The sequence below is a fragment of the Salminus brasiliensis genome, chromosome 23 (genome assembly GCF_030463535.1).
Source record: "Salminus brasiliensis chromosome 23, fSalBra1.hap2, whole genome shotgun sequence".
Taxonomy (NCBI): domain Eukaryota; kingdom Metazoa; phylum Chordata; class Actinopteri; order Characiformes; family Bryconidae; genus Salminus; species Salminus brasiliensis.
In genome coordinates, this window is record NC_132900.1 from 23460132 (window position 1) to 23482678 (window position 22547).

Genomic DNA, 22547 nt, shown 5'->3' on the forward strand with positions numbered 1-22547 from the left:
CACAGTTGTATCAGAATATTATGATCACCCCTGGTTTGGAATAAACTCATTAAATAAGCTCCCATTATTTCAGATCCACTTATACCATATCTGTATCTGTTGTGTATTTGTTTCAGAGGCAAAATAAATGTATTAGATAAATATATCAATTATGTATTCTATAATTAAAAATTATAGAAAAAAACAGAAAAAAATACTAAATTAGTCTTAGATTAAACAATAAAGCAGGTTGATAAATGTCTGAGAAATCAGATCAATATGTGCAGCAGTTAAAATACTTAGATCAGTGAACACTTCACTTCTGCCCTATACCTTGTCTGAATATCTGTTTGAGCAGTAGGGGCTCTAAGGAAGGGTCCAGTTCTTCTCCCATGTCCTCCAGCAGTATAGGAGTACCAAACTGAATGCAGTTTTCCAGGGTCCTCATATAATCTGCATCAGTAAGCCTTATCACATTCAGATTATTCTCTCTCTCTGAGTTTTTTACCCACTTGTTGGCCTGACCCTGGGGGTCAATCATCAGAGGCCTGCAAATATATATTTTAATATGTACTGATGTTAAAACATTGCAGTCATCAAAGAGATAATTGAATGTGTTTGAAGGTGTGATTATGGAACTGTACCATCTTCTAGAGATGCTCACAATGACTCCATTATCAATGGAGAAGCTGTCAGTCGGCAGACCAGAAATGTTCCAGGACCTGATCCTGACTGGATCGCCAAGGGTTTTACTCAGAGAGAAATCATTTGAAGATGGAATGCTCTTGGACTGAAGACAACAATATATTTTGCAAATAAGAAAAATACAAAAAGATAGTTTTCTAAGTAATGGTCACAGATATTGTACTGCACACAACTCTACATTAGAAGAATTTAAGTAAATGACAAAGACATTGCTTAATATGTGATGTGAATATAATGATTAATAAGTACCTTGCAGAGTCTGGTCCATTCTTTGGTACAGTTTTGACGGAAACCAGCAGTGAAAGCTCCGAGGTAAGCAATTACACCAGCAGATATCAGCACATCACCTGTCAAATTGTCATAAGTATTCTGAAGGTCATCTGCTGCTTTTGACCACCTGTAAGACATGACAAGATACATTTAAAATAGAATTCCATTTTAAACCTAAAAGAAAACATCTTCCCCATAAATATCATCCTAACCTAGTCTTTTCTCCTCCTAATCCCCCAATTAGCTTCTCGGCTCTGTCCAACTTGCGAGCACAGAGGTCCACCTGGAACTGTAACTGAGCCTTCTCCTCAGTTTTCTCCTCAAAGGTCTTCTTCAGGGCAGTCAGGCGGTTCTCTACCTCCTTCAGCTCAGCTCTCTTCTGGTTAAGCAGGGCCACTGTTGTGGCCAGTGACTGCTGAGCCACAGCCAGGTTAGCCTTCTTAGGAGCCACTACCTGAAAGAGGAACATAAGCTCCAGTTTACACTGGTGGTTAAGGATTAGGAGTGGGCAGTATGTTGATGTTCTCACTATTGTGATAAATTACATTCTCTGAGTATATTGTGGGTATCATCAAACCAACTTCTGCTTTGCAATAAACAAATATTTAAACCAAGCATATTAAGCCTGGGAACAACAATTAATGTCATTGAGTGTATTGAGCAATAAGTAATAAAAAATAATAATGAATAAGTTTTAATAAAATGTAAATAGTTTATTTCAGCTAATACAACCCTGAGTACTGCAATTTGAGTAGATTGTTTCATTAATATAATTATTAATTAATATTATATATAATATATAAATTATATATAATAATATATAATATAATAATTGTTCATTATGATTGATGGCCAATTTAGCTCAATATTTGAAAAAAATTACTTACATAGTCTTCTGAAAAGATTTTTTCGAGTGTGTGGGTGTGTGCGCATTCTTGCTCATTCCTGAGCATGTGTGTGTGTGTGTCAATATGATTATGTCCTTGCGTCCATGTGTATGTTAGACGTCAACATGGTGAGTTTGAGCACCTGGGCCTTCATGTGTGTGTTTGCACTCCTGTGTGTGTCCACTCTAAAATGGAGACCAATCTGATGACTTTGAATACCAGACATGTTAATATTCTTTAGCAAGTGTGTGTGAGTGTGCCTACTCTGACCATGTCTGTATTGTTTAAGTATGTGCGTGTGTGCACATTCCTGATCTTGTACAGCTTTTTAATGGATTGGTTGACAGAGACAGTTTGTATAATGTGTTAACTTGACCGTATTTACTCTAACTGCAACATTGGTAATAGGATCGTGCTCAGATGTGTGTGCATTACTGGACTTGTGCATGTGTATCACTGTGGATACATTCTCTGACTTTCTCTTGTTTGTGTATATTAGTGCATTGATGCTTTTTTGTTTGAGTGTGTGTTTGTTGTGGTCAGGGGACAAGGCAGCACAAATGTTGAGGAAAAGATTCTGTAGCTGGCTATGCTGGGACAATTAGCAATGCTGATATTGTATAAACAAACATGTGAGATTGTGGGGACATTTTTGAGAAACAGATGTACTGGAAATGCCATATGTTTAATTCTGAAATGGTGCATTTATACTACCTAATTTATGTATTTAATTCAACTGTAGTGACTCCCAGAGGTGAATTTACACAAAATTTGGCACATTATCTCGCAAGTTGTATATGAATCTCATATTTTGTCTTGCTTTGGAGTTATTACCAAAAGAATTCTCAAAGCACCACCCAGCTGGATTGAATGTTGTATTGAATATTGTAGATATACAGTGTTAAAACTTTATTTTTGGATAATTATTTACAGAGACATTGTAATTATTTACAATGCCCATCAGCGCTTGAGTAATGGGAGGGACTAGTACCTGTTGACCAAGTTTCATATCTGTACGTCTTACGGTTTGGTCTGGGCACTTCATTTTAACAAGAAAAACAAAACAAATATATTAAATAATAATAATAATAATAATAATAATAATAATAATAAACTAAAGCAATAGGGTCCCGCACCTTTGGTGTTTGGACCTTTAATAATAATAAGAAAAATCCTAATAATAGCAATAGAATTTTTGCACCTCTGGTGGTTTGACTCATAATAATAACAATAAGAAGAAAGAAATCTAACAAAAACAAATCAGGTTCCTTTGGTCCTTGGGCCACAAAAAATCTTGACAATTACAATAGGGTTTAAGATTGAGCAAAATGAGTAAATGTGTTTATAAACAAAGTCATGTACTAAAAGGAAAAAGTTGTCATAAAAAAGGGGGGTCATACAGATGTACATTATTGTCATAGGAGTTCATTTAATTATGCAAGTCTGCCCACCTTTGCCACTCGGTCATAAACCTCCATGGCAGTGATCCATTTGCACAAGCCCTCAGCTGCAGAAGAGGCCTTGGCCACTTTGGTGGAGTCAAAGTCAGGGTTTGTCATATACTGGCTACGGATTTTGTGCATGACTGGTGCCTGTCACAGAGAGACATGTATAATAATATAATAATTACAATAATAAAATATATATATATATATATATATATATATATATATATATATATATATATATATAAATGTATTAGCAGCAGATCACATTTAAATTCTACTGTGTATCTGTGACACTTGGCTCCACCTTAACCTGTAAAATACACTTACAGGAATGTTGTCCCGGTCATATTCTTTTAAATCCTTGAGGAAATTCATGTCTCCTAGCAGCTTCTTGCTTGGACCCCAATAGTCTAGGATCTGTAGATATGGGATAGATAGTTAATATAGTGTGAGAGAGAATATCTTAGCAGTTTAAAGTGCAGAACTGATTGTTTTACCTTCTGTCCTGCAGGTCCTGCAGGGTCACTTATCTTCTCAGGTTTGATGTCCTTCATTACACATACTGCTGCCATCACTAGTTTAACTCCAGAGGGGGGGTTTTTCATAGACTTTACGATTGTAACATCAGAGGGCTAAAAAAAATGTATCAATATAAACCTAAAGGTGCAGCTAAATTATATGACATATTGCAGGTGGAGGCTCAGCATGAGCTCCTTGATTCTGACCTTCAGTGTGTCAAGGGCAGAGAGAGCAGCCTCTAGAGCAGGAATTGCCTCAGCAAGGTCACTCTCACATTCGTTCTTCAGACCCTGCGCTTCGCTTGCTTTCTGAGAGGCCGCCTCCTCATCCACACGAACAACTGTACTCTTAGCTTCAACCTGCATTGATTCCACCTCTATCATCTGCAAAAAAACAGCAAAAGTTTTCATATTTGCAGGGTTTTAACATCACCTTCACTACACCACTTAGCATATCTTACCTGCATCATTTTGTTGTTGACTATCTTGGCCTGCTCCAGTTTGGGCTGCAGTTCCACAAGCTCCTTCTTCATTTCACCCACCTTGACAAACACAGTTAATCATTTAGTGTTCACAGAAAAAAAAGATATATATGTCATATATATGGGGTGTTTGTAGACGCCCAACCTATTGGTGAATTTAGCTAAAGTGAAAGTGATAGTTGTGCACACAAAGTTTATATGATCTTTTTAATAGAATGGGACGCTTTGGTAAAGCCATTCATAAACCTAGGGTCATTATGCCCAATGGCAAGTGTCAGCTATAAGAGGGAGAATCCCCTCATTACTGGACAGTGGGGCAATGGAACTGTGTTCCATCCAATATATTTGGGATTCTTTGTAGGAGTGGTTGCTTGTGGTTCAGACCTAATCCAGCATCTGTACCTGATCTCAGCAATGTTCTTGTGGCTGAATGCAATCGAATTGCACAAATCACAGCAATGTCTTTGTCTTTTGTCAATGTTCCAACTTTTAGTGAAAAGCTTTTTCGTAGTGCAGGGACTGTTACTGCACCAAAAGAGGGGATATTCTCTTTATTAATCCTTCTATTTCAGAAGAAATGCTTGATGAGAAGGTTTTGGCCATAAAGTGTATGCTATTGTGTAACCAAAGCTTGTTTTGGATATATTTAGGCATAAAAGACAAAATAACAGACCTGAGATTCAGCAAATGCCAGTTTATCCAAGCCATTTTTATATCTTTTCTTAGCCTTCATTACTGCATCCCGTTTCTGAGTCAGGAGCAGTCGAAAAGCAGCCATGAGCTCCAAATAAGAAGTAGGAGTCACATAGTTGTGACGACCAAGCTCTGACAGAAACCTGGAAAAACATCAGAATTGAATGAAGTGTTTCCAACAAGCCTCATATTTCACAGGAGTTAAGTGTTTTATTCATATAGCCATAAGCAGTATTATATTTGCTACGTCTTGGATAGATGAACTGCAGAAGTGTGGAAAGTCTTGCAGATCAGCATAACTTCTTGCTGCTCGTGATCACTCAACTCCAGCGTTGCTAAAAACTGGTTGGCTACCCGCTCCAGCGCCTCTTCAGGCCAAGGCTGAAAAAAACAACACAATATTATGAATTTTCATCCACTATGTTTACATGTATTTTTTATTCGGAACTTACTTACTTGGAACCAGTTGATGGTGCAGCAGTTGATCAGAGAGGGAAACTGTCTCAGACGGTTTCTGAAGGCACTTCCAATGGGACTGAAAGCGACCACTACATGCAGGTTCTCTCTACAGCGATTCACAAAGTGGGCAAACATAGCCAACGGACTGAACTCTAAACTCTTATTACCTGCCTGGGCTATGGGTACCACTGCCTAAGAGAGACAGAAAGTGAGTAGGATTTGCTATACAGAGATATACACTTAATGTCACTTTAAGACATAAAGAGAGACAAGGAAATGCATGTATAATGATTACTGCTTAATATTACATTATCATCATTGTGTGTATTAAATATTATTAGTATAATATAAAATATAGTAAAACATACAGTACCTCCATGATCTCTTGCTTCTCATCCACAGCAAATATGTTTGGGACCTCTCCTGTGTTTAAGACACTATCTACATCCTCTAAGAAGGCCTCTTCTTTTATCTGAGCATCTGTGAGGAGAAACACTGTCTTCTGACCTTTCACACCTGCTTTCTTCAACAGAAACTGAAAAAAGGACAAACAGACTTTATTTAAGATTCCTGCTGAGCTGTTTTTTTCAGCAGCCTTAAAGCAATGGGCCAAATCTTTGACCGGAAACTGCATACCTTTAATCATCTTTATTTATCATAGTTTAACCAGAATCACTGTCACTGCATCACTGCATCACTTGTTAGCTACATTTGTCTTGTAGCTTCAGTGCAAAGCTAAAGAATACCAAACATTTCCTGGAAAATCTACTACTTTTGCGGAAAAGGGAAAATTGTGTAAATTTGTTGATGTTTTGCTGATTCATTGCTTTAAGTAAAACTAATACACAATACTGTGTGATTTCCCTCATACAGTATTATACCTCTCTCTATTTACCTTGAGGTCATCTCTCCACTCATTCATGCCATAATTCCTGGAGATCTCAGGCTGGAACAGAGTCATGTCAGCCATGAATGTGGCCAGCCTGGTGATGGACTGACGTCCGCTGCCCCCAACCCCCACTAGCAGAGCATTTCCCCCCGGCTGCTTCAAAACACGACTGATCCTGGACAGGTGTTCCAAGACATAGCTGCCACAGGTAATAAAGCTCTTTAAAGACCACACTACTACATTTATTTGCCTGCAGCAACACACAATAAAAGTGAGCACAGAAAGTAGCAGTTACCGGAAGATAACCAGGTTCATGCGGTTCTTGTGTGTCTGGTTGTACTCTGACAGATAGGAATCCACCATCTGACTAAAGCTGTTCATGCTAGGAACCTCTGCATATAACCTCTCACTGGCATCTACATTAGGGGTCATGTAGTCTCCAAACAACAGGCTCCTCATGTCTTCTTCACAGAGCTGAAATGGAAGAAAAATGTATTATTAATGACACCAATATATTATATAATATATTCTGAATTATATGTGGGTACTTACAGGATTTTTCCCAGCTTTCAAATGGTCAAAAAGAGTCTCAAAACTCTCCCCGAAATGCTCCTTTACAATTTTATTCATGAGTTTGTAGAGCCAGTCTCGATCGTGATCGTCCACCAGACGATCGTAGAAGATGCGGAATACTTCGTGAACAAACAAGCGAATCATAGTGTACTTGCTCTTCAGTGATTCCTTCTTCAGCAGTAGGCAGCCCTGCACCACTCGGGAGAAATCTCGCAGGTTGAAAATGTAGTGAGACTTAGCTGGAGTAGGAAGTAGGTTCTCCATTGTCTTTCTATATACCTAATTACATCACAGAAATAAACACAGAATGCTATCAAAACTATAAATGATAAAATAAAATACAATAAACGCCTTCTTACATGACTGGTATAGCCAACAAACAGAACTACCATCACTAAGGAGCCTCTAATCTATGGCTTACCTCCAAGGTAGCAGCGACTATCTTGTTGCCAATGATGAAGCAATCAGGTGGGAAGTCATTGTTGCGCAAGTAAAAGGCTACCACATTAGAGAAGATGCGTGACATGGTGTCATCACTGAATGCATTTATACTACAGATGTTAAAGTGACGGAGGAATCGAGGGGTTACTGCATTTCTTCCACCACCTTGGGGTCCCATGGCTGAGATCAGCTGCAGATCGACCAGCGTGATTTTGGAGGTGTCTTTTAGGTCATACCTAAAAACAAAGATGTTTTCTCAAGTGCCAAAATTTCAGCAGTCATTCTTGAAGAGGCTCCACATAATTGATAAATATACTGGATAGGAAAATGCTAATAAACACATACAGGACAGTTTTTAACCAAAACATACCAGTTCCCATGGTCAAAATACTGACGAAGTAGCTCAATGGGAGGCTGTGCACCAAACTCTTCCATTGTTGGCATGTTCAGATCATCAACAAAAATTATGCATTTCTTTCCCATGGGAGGTCCAAATACCCCCTTTCTTCGCTTATCCAGTCTGGCTATAATTATGTTCTACACAGGGGACAAGAAACAGTAAGTGAATTAGTCTTAAATTTACATATATATCCTATATTTACAGCCAATTAAAATGGAGATCTGGAAAAAAAGAGGCAGCTAAAAAAAAAACTTTTAATTACCTGATTTTGGTTGGCACTAATGCGGGCAGAAAAGTTGATAAAGAAGGGAAGGTAGCGGTCCTTGTTAAGATTGTTCATGAGTTTCTCCTTCACATAAACAGATTTGCCAGTGCCAGTGGGACCAACAAAAAGAAGAGGTCTAAATATAGAGAAAGCAAATAATCAAGTGTGATTTTTATTTTAGGGATTTGATGGTTGATGACATAGCTGATGGTTGATGACACTTTGGAAGAATATGTTGTTGTCGATACTTGTACCACTGGGAAGCATGTATCACCAACCAGACTGTGCTAGTTATCGAGAATATGGTTTTCTTGGGCGAGTGTGCACAAAAAGGGGAGCTCAAACTTGGCATGTGATGAAGCGAAAGCCAGGGAAGTGAATGGGCATTCATGCTAACCTATTGCTATTACTAGATGACTGGCTTTTTCCATCTCCATCATCCACTCCCTCAAAAACAAACTGGAACACCTCAGCTGACTACCAAACTTCAGTTAAACACACAGCAGAAGGCAAAGCACCAGGGGCATAGTTAACTGGCTACAATCTATTCAGTTAACTAACTGCAAACAGCACCAATTCCTACACTTTCTAGCAATGCTTAATAAATTCAGTGTTTTTGTTAGTGTTAAAACCTATGCTATGCTAAGCTAAGCCATACAATAAAAGCTGTGCTTATTGGTTTTTGCCCACTGTAAAAGGAAAATCTGTGTGTTTAATAAATAAATAAATGATAATATTGTTGTAAATAAACATATAAAACTGCTTCTTAGCATTTTTCACCTTAACTAAAGTGGCATACTCTAAACATCAGTACAACTTAAAATACTCAACAGTTTCTTGCATTCTTTGGCACTGGCAAATGTAACATTTTAAAAATGTAATTTAAGGTGCATTGTTCTTCCTTTAGCACTATAATTACTTACACTCCATAAATGATACAAAGATCCATAAGGTAAGTGTAGCGCACTGTGTCTATTGTAGGAACAATAATGTCCTGCACTTTGGTGTTCTTATCTCCTAATGTGACAGTCTTTATTGATTCATGCCAGTGAATCCAGCGGCCTTTTCCTTTGAACTGGAAATCAAAACAATTGATTCATTGGTCATATCAATGTCAAAAATAAAAGACAAAAACATTCATATCAAACACAAATGAATCTTAATATTTACCTCATAAAAGTAGTCATAAACAAGACCCTTGTCATCAAAGGGGCATTCCCACTTTGAAATAGTGGCAGGAATGGGGTGCTCGTCTGATTTTCCAGATGTGATTTCCTTCAGAAACTTGTCAAATCTTCCACGACTGTCTCCATCACAGCTCCCACCAACAGACCACACCAAGGCAAAGGCAAAGGCAGCCTAGGTTATGTTTTCATGTTTGGATAAATAAATAAGTAACAAGACACATTTAATACAAATACATGTAATTCATGACAAGTTCAGAAAAGGCAGTAATCAAATTACAATTACTTTTGACAATTAAGCTAAATAATAAACGCAAATAAAACTATCAGCCTTTATGTCACCTTACTAATTTCAAGATGCAGTCAATTATTCACAATACGTTACCATTTCCGATAAATAATAAACTCAATAACTCAATTTTAAATACATTTACCATGATCCATGTGCGTATGTTGTTGTTTCCAGGTTCTTCAATTAAGGGTTTAGTAAGCAGCATTTCAAACAGTCGTGCAAGAGACACAACTGTATTGTTGGTGGTGGTGGAGACAACCTCCTGTAACAGAAGAAGGTGAGCAATAATAATTTAATAATTTGTAACCAGTACTATTTAAGCAGTAACCTTCAACAATAACAAACATTTTCCCCCAGTATTAAGACTATTAGCTAACTGATAACATCATTTAATTAATGTACACAGGCAAGTCAGGTGAAGATACACCTACTCTGCAGTTTTTTCTTAACATTCTGAGTGCTGGTGGGAGCAGCCAATTAAACAGCTCCAACAGTAATGTGGAATTCTCCTGGGTGTGCAGAGGCTGGGGTAGAGTATTTAACGAGGACATCACCAGAGGAAGCCATCCCAGCTGAGATGGCTCCATGTATATCATTCCACAACGGCTTACTGTTGCAGGCTGGAAAAAGAAAAAAAAGAGGACTATAAAATAGTGGACTATCTATTTACATGTATGATAGCAAATACTGGGCATATGGAAAAACAGCAATTAGGATATAAAGTCTTCTAATATCATTTAATAGATTATTATTTTAAAGTGGTATGCAGGATAAGGCATGTTAATGAGATTTAGAAATTGATTGTCTTACTGAGGCCTGTGACAGGTCCATGGCCTCAAAAATCAAACTCATCTGACTAGACATCTGGATAATTTCTCCACTCATTAGGCATAGCTGCAAAGGAAACACTATGATAGTTATAAAAAAAAGACATCACTTACTCAATTGCTTATAAATAGTTGATAATCAGATCAAGTTAAAAAAGCTTGCCTTTTTGTTATCATCTAGCACAGTGTTCATGCTCTCAATCCAAAGTGTGTCAATGGGTCCATCAAACACCACCCACTTCCTGTCTGGCGTCTCTGCTGAGGCAAACTCCCGAAACATGTTTGCCACAATTCCGTCAGTCCACTTAGGTCAAAGAAAAACTGTTTAGTTACAAACTAGAAAATTTATAATCATACCAGTCGCATGCAGGAATATAACCAGTCTGGGACTAAAACAACTTGCTGAAACCCACCTCATGTGATACAGGGTCAAACTGGCCAAAAAGCTGGCCCATAGTTATCGATTTTGGGTTGACGGTGCGGTACTGGACTTTCTCCTCCTCGTTGTAACCTCTCTCATTCATGAGTGTAAGCGTGTCAGCTAAAACATGGAGCACTTTGGTTTTGCCAGCAAATGGTTCACCAACAAGCATGAACCTAAGAAACAGGCATGCTCTTATTGGACGAAAGGCACACCTATTCACCATATTTTTTATTATGCCCCAATATTTCCTAATATTATTTACAACTCTGTATAGCTCTATATTAGCACTATACGTGCTGAAGTTTTCTTCACTCCTCAGTAGCTATAAAGCTAATATGTGCTTCCTCATTTAAGCTTCTGCACAAGCTATGTCAATAGAGAGGACGAAAAGTTCTGTTTAGATCTAATTACATTACCTAAAACACCCTCAACTGGCTGGCATCAGTGTAGGGAAATTAGATTGTGGTTCTCATCCATTGTGGAGTTCACAAACGTTAGTCATTCCCAAACCCAGATGGCAAAGGTATTGCTGAAGAATATACCGAAAAATATGGATGTTTTGTGAGAGAATGTGCACCTACCCATGACGCACAATCATCATCTCATAGGTCTGGATCATTTTATTCAGGAAAACGTTTACAGGTTGAACATTGTGTTTTCTGCAGGATTCATGAGCACAGTCCAGGAATAGCTAAAGAAAAGAAGAGTTAATGTACTAAAGGTTAAATAACAATTGACAGCTTAGCCACAAGGCTTGAGTCCTTACCTGATAGTCAGCTACAGGGAGAGAGATGCCAGGGAAGAGATCACTTGTAATTCCATTAAAAAGAGGGATATCATGGGAGAGAAACTTGGGCTCATTCACATCTTTGATGGACCAGAGAAGCTAACCAAAAGAACATGTGTGAGTGTTGAAATAACCCAATAGTACAACTGAAATGCTTAAAGATAGACTACATTTCTTTTGCCTTACAAGAATATCTTCATTTTCATTAGGGAACTTGAGTTTAAGGTTTCCTGCTGCCATCAGTACTGCTTTGACAGCTCTCATGCCATAATCGTAGTGGAACTGGGAGGACAACTGCTCAGAGCAAAGCTTGTAGGTCATTACAATCTTCACTGAAAGTGACTTGGCATTTAAGAAGCCATAAGAGTACAGGGAGATCTCTGCGATCAGAGCATAGTTGGGGACCATCATTGCAACAGTTCTGAACAAAACCTAGAAAACATATAACAGCATGTATTTGTATAGAAAATGGTGCATATTCATTAATGTTAGTTCATAAGAAGTAGGTGTCAAGTTTTCACCTTTAGATTATCAGGAAGCTCAGATCTTCCAGCATATCCAGGGTTCATGGTGATTGCTACGAAGCAATTTGGGTTGAGGCAAAGCTCAGTACCCTCAAAGTCAAAAACTTCCAGTTTCATCTCAATAGCTCTTTGAATGCACAGAATCTGCTGTGCCACCACAGACAGCACCTCCAGCTCAATGCGGTTAAATTCATCAAAGCACGCCCATGCACCCGAAGACGCCAGGCCCTTAAAGAACTGGTGCCAGTAACAGACATGGTAAGTCAAATGAAAGTGCCTACTATGTTATCCAGTGCATTAAAAATCTTCCGCATTACTCTAATTAGATCTTAATCTAAGAACAGCTCTCCTAACCTTTTCCATGGCTAGGTAGTCAAGTCCATCAGAACAGTTGAACACTACACACTGCACAGCAAGAGCTTTGGCCAAGTCTTTAGTGGTCTCCGTCTTGCCTGTTCCTGCAGGGCCTTCAGGTGCGCCACCTAAATTCAGGAAAAATGCTCCAATCTGCAATGAAGAAATTTAAAAAAAGGACATTCATCAATTCAAAAAGTAGATTATTTGTTGTCAACAAATAATATCAGAGAACTGAAATAAGTCTTTGTATATTAATTTACCAAAGTTCGGTAGCATCGATCTGTTAAAGGTGTGATGACCAAGCGAGGAGAATTCCCCAAGTACTCATAAGCATACTTGACATCACAGTTTATGATGCAGACACAGACATTGTTATTAGACCAGTAATAACGCAGCTGGGCCAGCCACTGAAAGTCTGTCTCCTGAGAAACACCTGAGAGAGAGATAATTCAAATACAAGATAGTTTGGCATAATACAGCAAAATCATTTGGGATCACATTTAATGCAACAAAGTACCAAAAGGTCACTATAAGAAAAAAAATAATTCTGATATCAAATTACCTTTCTGGATCATCTCCATGACAACATCACGAGCATGTACATCTATAGTGACCAGTGCTCCTAGAGTAGTGCGAGTCTGTTTGGGCAGTTTTCCCCTGACAAGTTCAACAATGGACTTCAGCTGGCTCTGTAGTTGATCATAGTAGTTTTTCAGACCCTGCCAAAACAAACACAATTCCTCTTTTCACAACTGATACTAGAGAATATCAATATTGAAAATGACCACATCTAATACAATGAGTGCTTCTTTACATCAGCTCCATTCCTGATACTTTTGTGTACTTCTAGGGTCCAGTACATTTGAGAGGTACAGAGAACAACCTGGCCAGGCCACTCACAAACCCACTGACTCCTTTTAGTTTCTGGATATGCCTGTGATTCAAAACAAACAGTGAATGTATTTATGAAAAACTATATTCATGATCAATGTGTACAACTGAAATGAAAAAGAAAAACAAGTTAAATCTAAGACAAACTAGTTTCCTATAAGTAAACAAAGTTGTACAATAAGTTGTATTTTGTGTCTGTGCGTACATGTAAGGAAGTCTTACCAGTCTTGAGCGATTAATCACGTCTCTAATGCTGCGCAGCATGACATCCTCCACCTGTACTAGCCACTTCTCTACTGCTCCCCGAGCATCTGAGGTAGAGATTAGCTGGATCAGGTCCACGCACTCCCCTTCGCTGCTGTACATGGCCTGGATGTCCAGGTTGGGCAGGAAGTCCAACTTGGCAATGCCCTCAAAACACTTCTTCAGGTGAGGCTGCACACGCAGAGGATCCTTGGTTTCAGATAGAATCTCCAGCATCTCATCATTCGAGAGAAAGAAGAAACTGAAACAAATGGCAATTCATACAGGGGTGATCATTTGACAGAAAATACAGGCTGAAACGACAATCCGAAGAAACAAAAAATCTGTTTAATAACAAAAAGTTGCTACCGTGGAAAGAAAAGTCTTTTCTTCTCAAGGTAAGTATTAAGTCCTTTCATAATTTTGTCCAAAAGGTTATTTGACTCCTGAAGCTTTTCAAGTATGCCAGGTAGTGAGGTTGCAGGTAAAACCTGTAATATACAAAAAAGTTTAATTCATTTTAATTCAATTTAATGCAAAAGTTTATTTCAGATTTAAAGCGACAGATAAGAAATTCCAATTTACTTGCTTTCTTATGAGGTTTCTGATACAGAATGACATACTTAAATACCCTAAATAAAGTGAAAAAAGTATTTAACACAGCTAAAACAGCCTGAACACATTCCACTGTATGAGTACTTTCTTATCCAAAACAGGCATGTTCATATTTAACATCACTAGAACTTTACTATATTCTACCATAATTTATCATTAAATCAGTAGTTTAGAACAACTCTGTCACATGCTTACTTATGAGATTTCTAATACTATAAGACAAGACATTACCTAAACACTAGAAACTAGACACTAGAAAGAGACAATAGAAGTATTTTTTATAAACAAGTTGAAAAAGAAAACTCAGATACTACATATGCCTTAATTAATAGGCTTCATTTTGGGACAGAGAAAATAGCACACATGGCACAATGCATACTGAATACTTTTTAAAACAATGAAAAAGGAAAAAGGGAAGTTGATCATAAATGCTCCGTTAGGGCATTTCCATGACATTTCCATGTTGTCCATACTTTTGAGTCCTTCACACAGTGTCTCATGACTTCCTTCCAGTGCTTGTCCACGGCCTGGAATAGTCTGCCCTCTTCAGGCATCTGCTGCATTATGTCTTGTGAGCTGAAAATAGGTTCCAGGTAGAGCCACTGGGCCTGTACTTTCAGCCACTCATCTATGGTGTCCTGAATGAAGATGAGGCGCTCCTCCCAGACCTGAGTGTAACAAGCATGCAAACAGACAATGATAAAATATACACCACAGAAAAAAGTCAAAAAAGTAATTAGCTGACAGTTATATTACGAAATGCAAGCAGGCTCACCTTGATCTCCTTTTCAAAAGGCTTGATAAAAGGGGAGCCCCTCATGGTCTGGGTCTTCATTATCTGGTCATCCAGCATGGTCTGAATCTCATCTACCGCCGTAAGAATGGACACACCAGACTCTCTATACTCATGATGATTGAATGATATGGCATTCCAAGTTTCCACCATGTTTTGCATGGCCTTCTCCAAGGAGAATTCCTGTGTATGAAGAGTAGGAATTGATTAAGAATCTCATTACAGCTAAAATACAGGTTAGATTAGGGTGTAGAGTGGAAATAATGAACTGTGAAACATTAGTCTAAAAATATTAGATGCAATGCAAATTCTACTGATTATGTCCTAATGTATTATAATACTAATATGCCCTACTGGCCAATTACATTTCTGGGCTATTTAAATCCATTAAATGCATCTTCATTTTTTATTGGTATATTTTAAAAAATGAAATACAAATTGTATTTGTAATCAAAATGAGTTGTTATGTATGCAACTACAAAATGAATAAAATACAATAACAACATTGTGGTAATTCTTATTGCTGAATATTGGCACACCTAATTGCAAATAAACATTTTAAAAGTACTGTTATAGCACCCCCTTATGAACAGGAATGATTTAATCTGACAATGTCAATAGTTCAAGAAACATAACCTTTTCTTAAGCATTTCTTACTTTGCTGGCAGCAGCACTTATGGTTTCAAACTTCTCTATGTAAGTGGTGAGATTCTGTTTGAGGACTTTGCGCAGAGTGGTGCCTGAGTTAGGGGTCAGGTTATAGTCCACAAATTCAGACATCTGTTCCCAGTGCCGGGCCCTGATGCCTGGATTACACAGTATGGACACCATTGGGATATGTTCCTGTGAATGGAAAAAGGATCAAACACTGTGGAATGTCTCATTCTTATATAGGTTTCATGGAGATGGGTTAGCGCTTAAACCAGCAAAATGGTGGCAACATAGCAAATAAAAATTACTTTCCTTTTTAATTGGTATATTAGAAGGAATCTGAATAGGATACAAATCTAAATAATGTACCTTGAATTTTTGTATTTGCTCTATGACTCTGAAACAAATGAGAACCATGGGACTCCGGTGGTCTTGTTCATTTTCTCCAGGTCTTTGCCTTACTGCTGCCATTTTCCCTCTCTCTTGCTCTGCCTTCTTCTGTTTCTGCTGGAAGAACTTCAGCATCTTGTAGACGTCTCGGAGGAACTCGTCCAGCTCAGCTTCCATGCTTTCACCATTCAAATCCAAAAAGGACCCATCCATCCATCTAAATATAAAATTTTACAGTCACAATTTTATCATTACAGTTTTAATATAGTATTATCTGCTTAACAAAGATCCTAAGAACTGGGATTTGAACACACTTAGGGTCCCACAAACCTCTTCTCAGTGCGCTGCCATTTAAGCACCAGCCCAAAGACCTTCTGATAAGGCTCAATGTTCTCCTTGATAACATCAACCTCTGGATAAACAGTTTGGTCCCATTTGTAGAGTGCCTCTTCTTTGTTGACGAAGACAATAGAGTTCTCAACCTCCTGAAGTCTTTTCTGCACTGTTCTTATATCCATCGCATACTGCAACAGAGGAATGGGGAAATGATGTTACATTTTGAAATTTGAGGTGGGTCCGCTAACAGGTCTTACTTTACCTGTTGCATCATATCCAGTTCTGAACACTCTGCAAATTCCTCCATCCTTCTGCCAAGTTTCTCCAGTTCCAGCATTAGTTTCTCCCTTGTGCCCTGCAGTTCCTGCTGTCCTTTCTGCTTGGCCTTTTCCAATACCTGTAGAAAAGCAAGGCAGCCATTTTGAGAAATAATGTCTTTAACATTCTTTATATTATATGAACATAAATAAATGCTTGGATTGTCTTTGTTACCTCATTATTGAAATCAAAGATTGGATTGATATTTTGAGGCCACAGCAGAACTTTGGAATTAAGCTCCAAATCGTCTGCATCAAATGTGTGCAAATGCAGTAGGTAAATAAATCTACTATGTGTTTCCTGGAATCAAAATCAGAATCAGAATCAGAATATCTTTATTTCACCAAGTATGTTACACATACCAGGAATTTGTCTTACACGTATACACGTATGACAAGTAACACAGAACACAGTCTTAAACTAAAGGAAAATGACACTAAACAATAAATAGGGTAGGGGATAAATTAAAAAAGAAAAAGTACTAAAGGTAATAAAGAGCTGATATTTACAGAAAGTAAAGAGCTGATATTTACAGAAAAGAACATCTGTACAGTGTGCAAATAGACATAGTGCATAGAAAGTAACATTAATTTTTATTGTTACTGTTTTGGAGTCATGTAGTTTGCTTACTGTAATGGCATGTTAAAGGCTTACCATTATCTTACTGTTGAGCTCTTCTATTCCCTTGGTTTTTACATGATCAATGTAAGCAAACATCTCTATCATGTCCTCTGTTGCCTCTGGATTTTTTATAGCCTTATTATGAATGGTCTCAAACTCTTTACAGATTCTTAAAACAAACAAGAAAAACATCCACTCACTTTAGTGATAAAAATACACTTATAGCAGCAAAAACTTGTATTTCATGCTTCTGGGCTTCCCCTACAGTTAGGATGTGCAGTTTGGCACCTTGAGCCATTCCTAATACCTTGCATATGCATATTATTAAACTACTCAATAGAATAGAAAAATCACTCAACTCAAAAGCCACCATTGTAACTGAAACAAATAATCCAATGCTTTATGTCTCACTTGGATTAGAATTGATAAATAATTAGCACTAAATGAAATCATTAAGTAGGCTACAATTACGTACACAGTCTGAGATTATCAGGCAGAGTGGGTGGTGTATGTGCAGTCTAGATAGTGTTAGAAGATAACTTTTTTGCCTTAGCAGTGTGCAGTGATAAAGTAATAATCGTGAGAGATTTTGACATTCATTTTGAATTTCACATTGATCCATTTAAGAAGGCATTTACATCATTTACACATTACATCCCAAATTCCGTCGGTATTACCCGAAATGTAACAGGGTCTACACATTACTGTAATCATACGCTGGATTTAATTTTCACCCAAGGTGTTAGCAGGGATAACATAAATTTTCTTCCAGTCCAGAGTCAAGAGTGGCAACAACAGAGACGCTATTCTCCTTTTCCTTTTCAAGTCAATGATTTTGAAGCTGTTATTTTAAGATAAAAATAATGTTTTAAGGTACAATAATGTTTTAAGTAAAACTGTACAAAATGTTTGATAGAACAGAATATTGATATAAAGAAAATACTGAGACCAAGAGCTTCGCTTACTCAAGACAATGTTGGTGCTGTGTGTTGATCAGTTGTTCCAAAAGGATCTGAGCGAAACTCTCAGCTTTCTTTGCCAGTCCTTGTTTCAGCTCCTCACAGTCCAAGCGGATCATGTCAAAGTGAGCCACTGAGGGGAGGCTGGAGATCTCTCTGGAAAGAATCCGGAACTCCTCTACTTGCTGAGATAATACAGCACATAAGAACAAAACACACACACGCATAAAAACAACTGCAACTTTTATCAAATCTTTAAATGATTAAACTTACTTGAGTATACTGATCAAAACCGTGCTCCCCTTGCATAAATTTCTCTACCAGGGCCTGTGCTGTCCCATTGACTAGCCAATCATAGTTGTTAGCTACAGAAACACAAGTGTGAGTAAATCAGTAAACAAATTATAATGAATAAATTAATCATTCAAAAATGCTTTATTAGTAGTAATAAGTACCACTTTATGCCAAAAAGATTTACGACCGTGGGAAATTCCCACGTGACGTCACGTGGGAATGTGATGTCACGGGGTGTTGTCACGTGGGAATGTTGCTCTCGGTCACACGTGAATTGTCCCACTGTAGGAGGGAATTTTTAAACAAAATTTTCCCACAGTTTTCCCGTGTGTGTGTTTGTGTGCGCGCACGTGACAGCTGCACCAAAGATCCTTAGTGAGAGAGATCATTAAATACTTTGAGGGAAATGGCAGATTAAATACTTTGAGGGAAAATGGTCTCTGGTCATTTTACCAAAAAGAACAAAATCACATTTTGACCGGTGTTTTTTTTTTTTTTTGTTGTTGTTTGTTTGTTCTACCTTCAGCTTCCAGAGTTCATGTGTAAGAGATGCCTTATGCTTGACGATTCCAATCACAGTAATCACGTACGATCCTTTTAACAATTTTCTTTCTCTGTCACCAGCGAGCGACAAGTGCACCTGCATCGACTGCGACGTACCTGGGACAAGAGTGCTGCTGACCAGTCAAAATGACCAGGACGACGATGAATTTGAAAACAACAAACTGGTGAGGTTGTCCTCACCTCTGCTAAGCGAGAAGCAAAACGGCATTGATAGTCGGGTCGGTTCACCCCTTACGGACGAGAAAAGTTGCGAAGACGAAGATGACAAACCTGACATCCTCCGGGCGCGATGATGATGAAACCGCGGTGAGCGACGGATGTGAGGATGTAGAAATTATGGATGTTAAAGAATTGGAGGTTGTTGATGATGAGGTGAAGGATGAGATTGGTCGACGTGAAGAAGCAGATGAAAAAGAAAACGTTTCTGAAACGTGTCTGGAGAGGGAAACTGGGGAACCAAGAAACGATAAAATGACAGAAATGTCAAAGTTTTTGGAAACGATTTGCGCACGAGCTCTCAAGGATATGATCAGAGAATGGAATGAGCATTGACCATCCATCACAAAATCAACGCACCGGATCGTTTCCTAGACGTATTAAAACAAAAGTGGTCAGCGTTCTGGACGAATGCGAGACCATCTTTCGCAAAACCATGCTTCTGGAGTTTGGAGTTACCGCCCAGCCGGATGGATTTGTAATGAGTATCCTGAAAAGGTTTTACGACCAGCTGCAAGATGATTTGACGGTTGAAGAATCTTCGTCTGACTGTTTCCAAAAATCCCTTTGAGGCGTTGATTCGTTTTTTTCACACGGATCAGTGTGAAGAGGCTGCTGCATCCCTGTATAGAATTCTAATGAAAGCTTGGCGTTGTACCGCTTTGTTTTTCTGCACGCTGTCATTTCGTTTATTAAACATGTTCCTCAACTTAGCGCCTCAGTCCGTTTGCTTAGAGCGTCTGCTTTGTAACGAGATCAAGATCATCGGATCTTGTTACAAAGCAGACGCTTTGGCCTTTGGACCTTATATGGAGAAGAAGTAGAATCAGCCTCTGAAAAAGACCAAAACCGCGAATATGAGGAAAAGAGTTCACGCGAATCCCAATATATTTTAAAAAGAAAAAGAAGAAGAAGAAGAAGAAGAAGATGTGTCTGGTCTACTGAGTGTATGAAATCAGAGTTAGACTTATAGACTTATAGACTTCTGTCTATGACACAAACCAGCATCAAATACTACAAATGTGTGGGAACGCAGTCTATGATGTCCATTTACAGACACCGGTTCCATTGATTTCTTCTTAGCAGGTTCGGGAGACGCGTATCAGGATGTAAAGCTTTCGCTGTTGTACCTGAATTACGTATCCGGACGGTTCTGATTTAGCGCACTACGCCAAGGTCGGTTTGATCAACTACCACATCATGAGCATTTTAGTTTCTCTGGGCGACAAACTGATTTCCCAGATCAGTTCGGCTTACGTCTACCGAGCCGTCATGGAGTGTTTGCTGAATTATTCTGAGGAGACCCTGCGATCGTGGAGGAAAGAATTCGGCGAACGGAGCCGGGTTTTTTGTTTAAATGCTGGGACACGTACATACGTATTTGTTTTGATGTCTTCCGATCCAAACCACGGCTATAAACTATCCAAATACCTAAAATGAGAAAACAAAAAGCTAAAGTAGGATAGGAATCCGCCGTATGTTGCTTGGGGAACTCCTTCGGACAGAATCTAGTCTAAGAGGGTGGTATATATATTTTTATGTTTTCTGTATATTCCTTTAAAAATGTTACATTTGTTGATGTGGGATTAATAAAGAACTATCTTAAATTTTACACACTCCTACATAATCCTATAGTAAGAAAAATAAATTGGGGAAAAAAGGTCCTACCGTTAGAAACAATTAGAAAACAAGTTAGAAACTTATAACTAGCTTATACCGTGGGAAAAATAGGAAAAATATTTGCACACACCTACCTACGGGATGGTGTCACATGGGACAATTCCCGTGTGACAAAACATCCCCCCGCAATTTCCCACGGTTGTAAATCTTTTTGGTATAAAGTGGTACTTATTGCTACTTTTATTCATACCACCAATGTGTGAAACTCACAGTAATACTGAAAGTGTTGATCAGGTGCCTCCAGATTTTTTAAGACAGCATTCCTCAGAGTGGTCTGAGCCCACAATTGTACATGATCGACAAGTTTAGCATTGACAACCGAGCTGTTGGTCTCAGATAGCCAGGACTGAGCAGTCGGCACTTTCTGTTGAATGGTGAGATTTGTTAAATTTGTTAAATTAACATTTTTCAGTTTTTACAAATTTAAAAAAATGTGTCCAAAACTAATTTGTTTGATAAGCATTTTAACAGACATTATTCTTACTTGAATTTCAGACGCCCAAATATTGTGATATACATTAACAGCGAAACTGGCTTAAATGTTCAGTGAAGGTATAACCCTGCCCCTCAGTAACAGGACAGAAACAATGTTTCTCATGAGTTACCAAAACTAAAGAAACAAAATATCTGCCCGCATGTGTCATATCATTTGGTCACACTAGGGACGCATTTCTGTGATTGCTAATTAAATACTGCCAAAATCTCAAATATATCCAAAATAAAATGTGTGCAAGGTGTACACAAGCTCTATATTAGCAGGGCGAATAAGAGTAACCAGAACAAAATTAACCTCACCTGCATGGTCTTGGTAATGGAGTTAAAAATCTCTAACACAGCTTCTTCCAGATCCTGAAAGCTGGGATAGAAGTCCATCTTCTCATTTTCAAAGGTCAGATTCATCCTGAATAGGGGTAGCTTGTGTGTATTAAGGGGACCAAACAGGTTGACAAATGCATCCACAGTCCTCTCAACCAGGGCTTTCAGCTACAGGAGAAACACACAGACAATAATTGACCCTCATCCAGGTGTCATCAGCCTTTATTTTAATGGTCCCCTGCTTTGTAACAGATCAGCCATTTAACCATCATTCACTTGAATGCAAATGAACTCAAACTTTGAATTCCAACAGAAAGTTCCAACAGATGGTTTGTTAACATCTTGAACATCTGTAGATAATCTGTCAAATCAATCAAAAAAGTTGTCCCAAGAAAATCAGCCTGATGAACAGTTCAAGCAAATCAGCTCCAGAATATAAGGCCTACCTGGCTAGAGAGAAGTGTGCAGGCACAGTTGTAAAAGCCATCTAGCTTCTCTGATCTGATTCCTTGCACAGTGTCCTTGCTGGTGAGCACATGAATGACCTTTGGGAACCAGGTGTTCATGAGCTTCTCCTCAACTCTCGCACACTCTACAGACACTCTATTCTTCAGGGTCCCACAGGCCACAGGCCCAGTGGATCTTCATGACATGGATTCAGTTTAGAGTGCCACAAAATATAAACAGTTCAGGGGACAAACAGAAGAATACACATTACACACTGTGGCGCTGTCATATTTAACTACTGTTTTTCAT

General features: G+C 38.4%; 1 protein-coding gene across 2 annotated transcripts in view; it reads right to left on the reverse strand.

Moving 5' to 3' along the window:
• Positions 1-22547, reverse strand: part of dnah12 (dynein, axonemal, heavy chain 12) — a 48341-nt gene that overhangs the window by 16699 nt on the left and 9095 nt on the right. For both annotated transcript variants that reach the window (XM_072669367.1, XM_072669365.1), the window contains exons 7-55: positions 22238-22433; positions 21771-21959; positions 21186-21339; positions 18495-18586; positions 18228-18406; positions 17296-17431; positions 16816-16941; positions 16586-16720; positions 16318-16511; positions 15967-16204; positions 15604-15789; positions 14929-15129; positions 14627-14821; positions 13908-14029; positions 13518-13800; positions 13219-13338; positions 12967-13123; positions 12665-12837; positions 12402-12554; positions 12045-12284; positions 11710-11955; positions 11503-11622; positions 11318-11427; positions 10726-10909; positions 10476-10616; positions 10296-10379; positions 9917-10105; positions 9628-9747; positions 9180-9368; positions 8933-9084; positions 8007-8145; positions 7715-7881; positions 7325-7580; positions 6883-7182; positions 6626-6804; positions 6337-6529; positions 5815-5976; positions 5439-5633; positions 5230-5363; positions 4963-5125; positions 4269-4349; positions 4015-4191; positions 3787-3921; positions 3617-3706; positions 3293-3433; positions 1167-1408; positions 934-1081; positions 624-769; positions 313-527 (exon numbers count right to left, since the gene is read on the reverse strand). In XM_072669367.1, the coding sequence (XP_072525468.1) occupies positions 313-527; positions 624-769; positions 934-1081; positions 1167-1408; positions 3293-3433; positions 3617-3706; positions 3787-3921; positions 4015-4191; positions 4269-4349; positions 4963-5125; positions 5230-5363; positions 5439-5633; positions 5815-5976; positions 6337-6529; positions 6626-6804; positions 6883-7182; positions 7325-7580; positions 7715-7881; positions 8007-8145; positions 8933-9084; positions 9180-9368; positions 9628-9747; positions 9917-10105; positions 10296-10379; positions 10476-10616; positions 10726-10909; positions 11318-11427; positions 11503-11622; positions 11710-11955; positions 12045-12284; positions 12402-12554; positions 12665-12837; positions 12967-13123; positions 13219-13338; positions 13518-13800; positions 13908-14029; positions 14627-14821; positions 14929-15129; positions 15604-15789; positions 15967-16204; positions 16318-16511; positions 16586-16720; positions 16816-16941; positions 17296-17431; positions 18228-18406; positions 18495-18586; positions 21186-21339; positions 21771-21959; positions 22238-22433 (8267 nt within the window). The remainder of the gene's footprint in view (positions 1-312; positions 528-623; positions 770-933; positions 1082-1166; positions 1409-3292; positions 3434-3616; positions 3707-3786; positions 3922-4014; positions 4192-4268; positions 4350-4962; positions 5126-5229; positions 5364-5438; positions 5634-5814; positions 5977-6336; positions 6530-6625; positions 6805-6882; positions 7183-7324; positions 7581-7714; positions 7882-8006; positions 8146-8932; positions 9085-9179; positions 9369-9627; positions 9748-9916; positions 10106-10295; positions 10380-10475; positions 10617-10725; positions 10910-11317; positions 11428-11502; positions 11623-11709; positions 11956-12044; positions 12285-12401; positions 12555-12664; positions 12838-12966; positions 13124-13218; positions 13339-13517; positions 13801-13907; positions 14030-14626; positions 14822-14928; positions 15130-15603; positions 15790-15966; positions 16205-16317; positions 16512-16585; positions 16721-16815; positions 16942-17295; positions 17432-18227; positions 18407-18494; positions 18587-21185; positions 21340-21770; positions 21960-22237; positions 22434-22547) is intronic.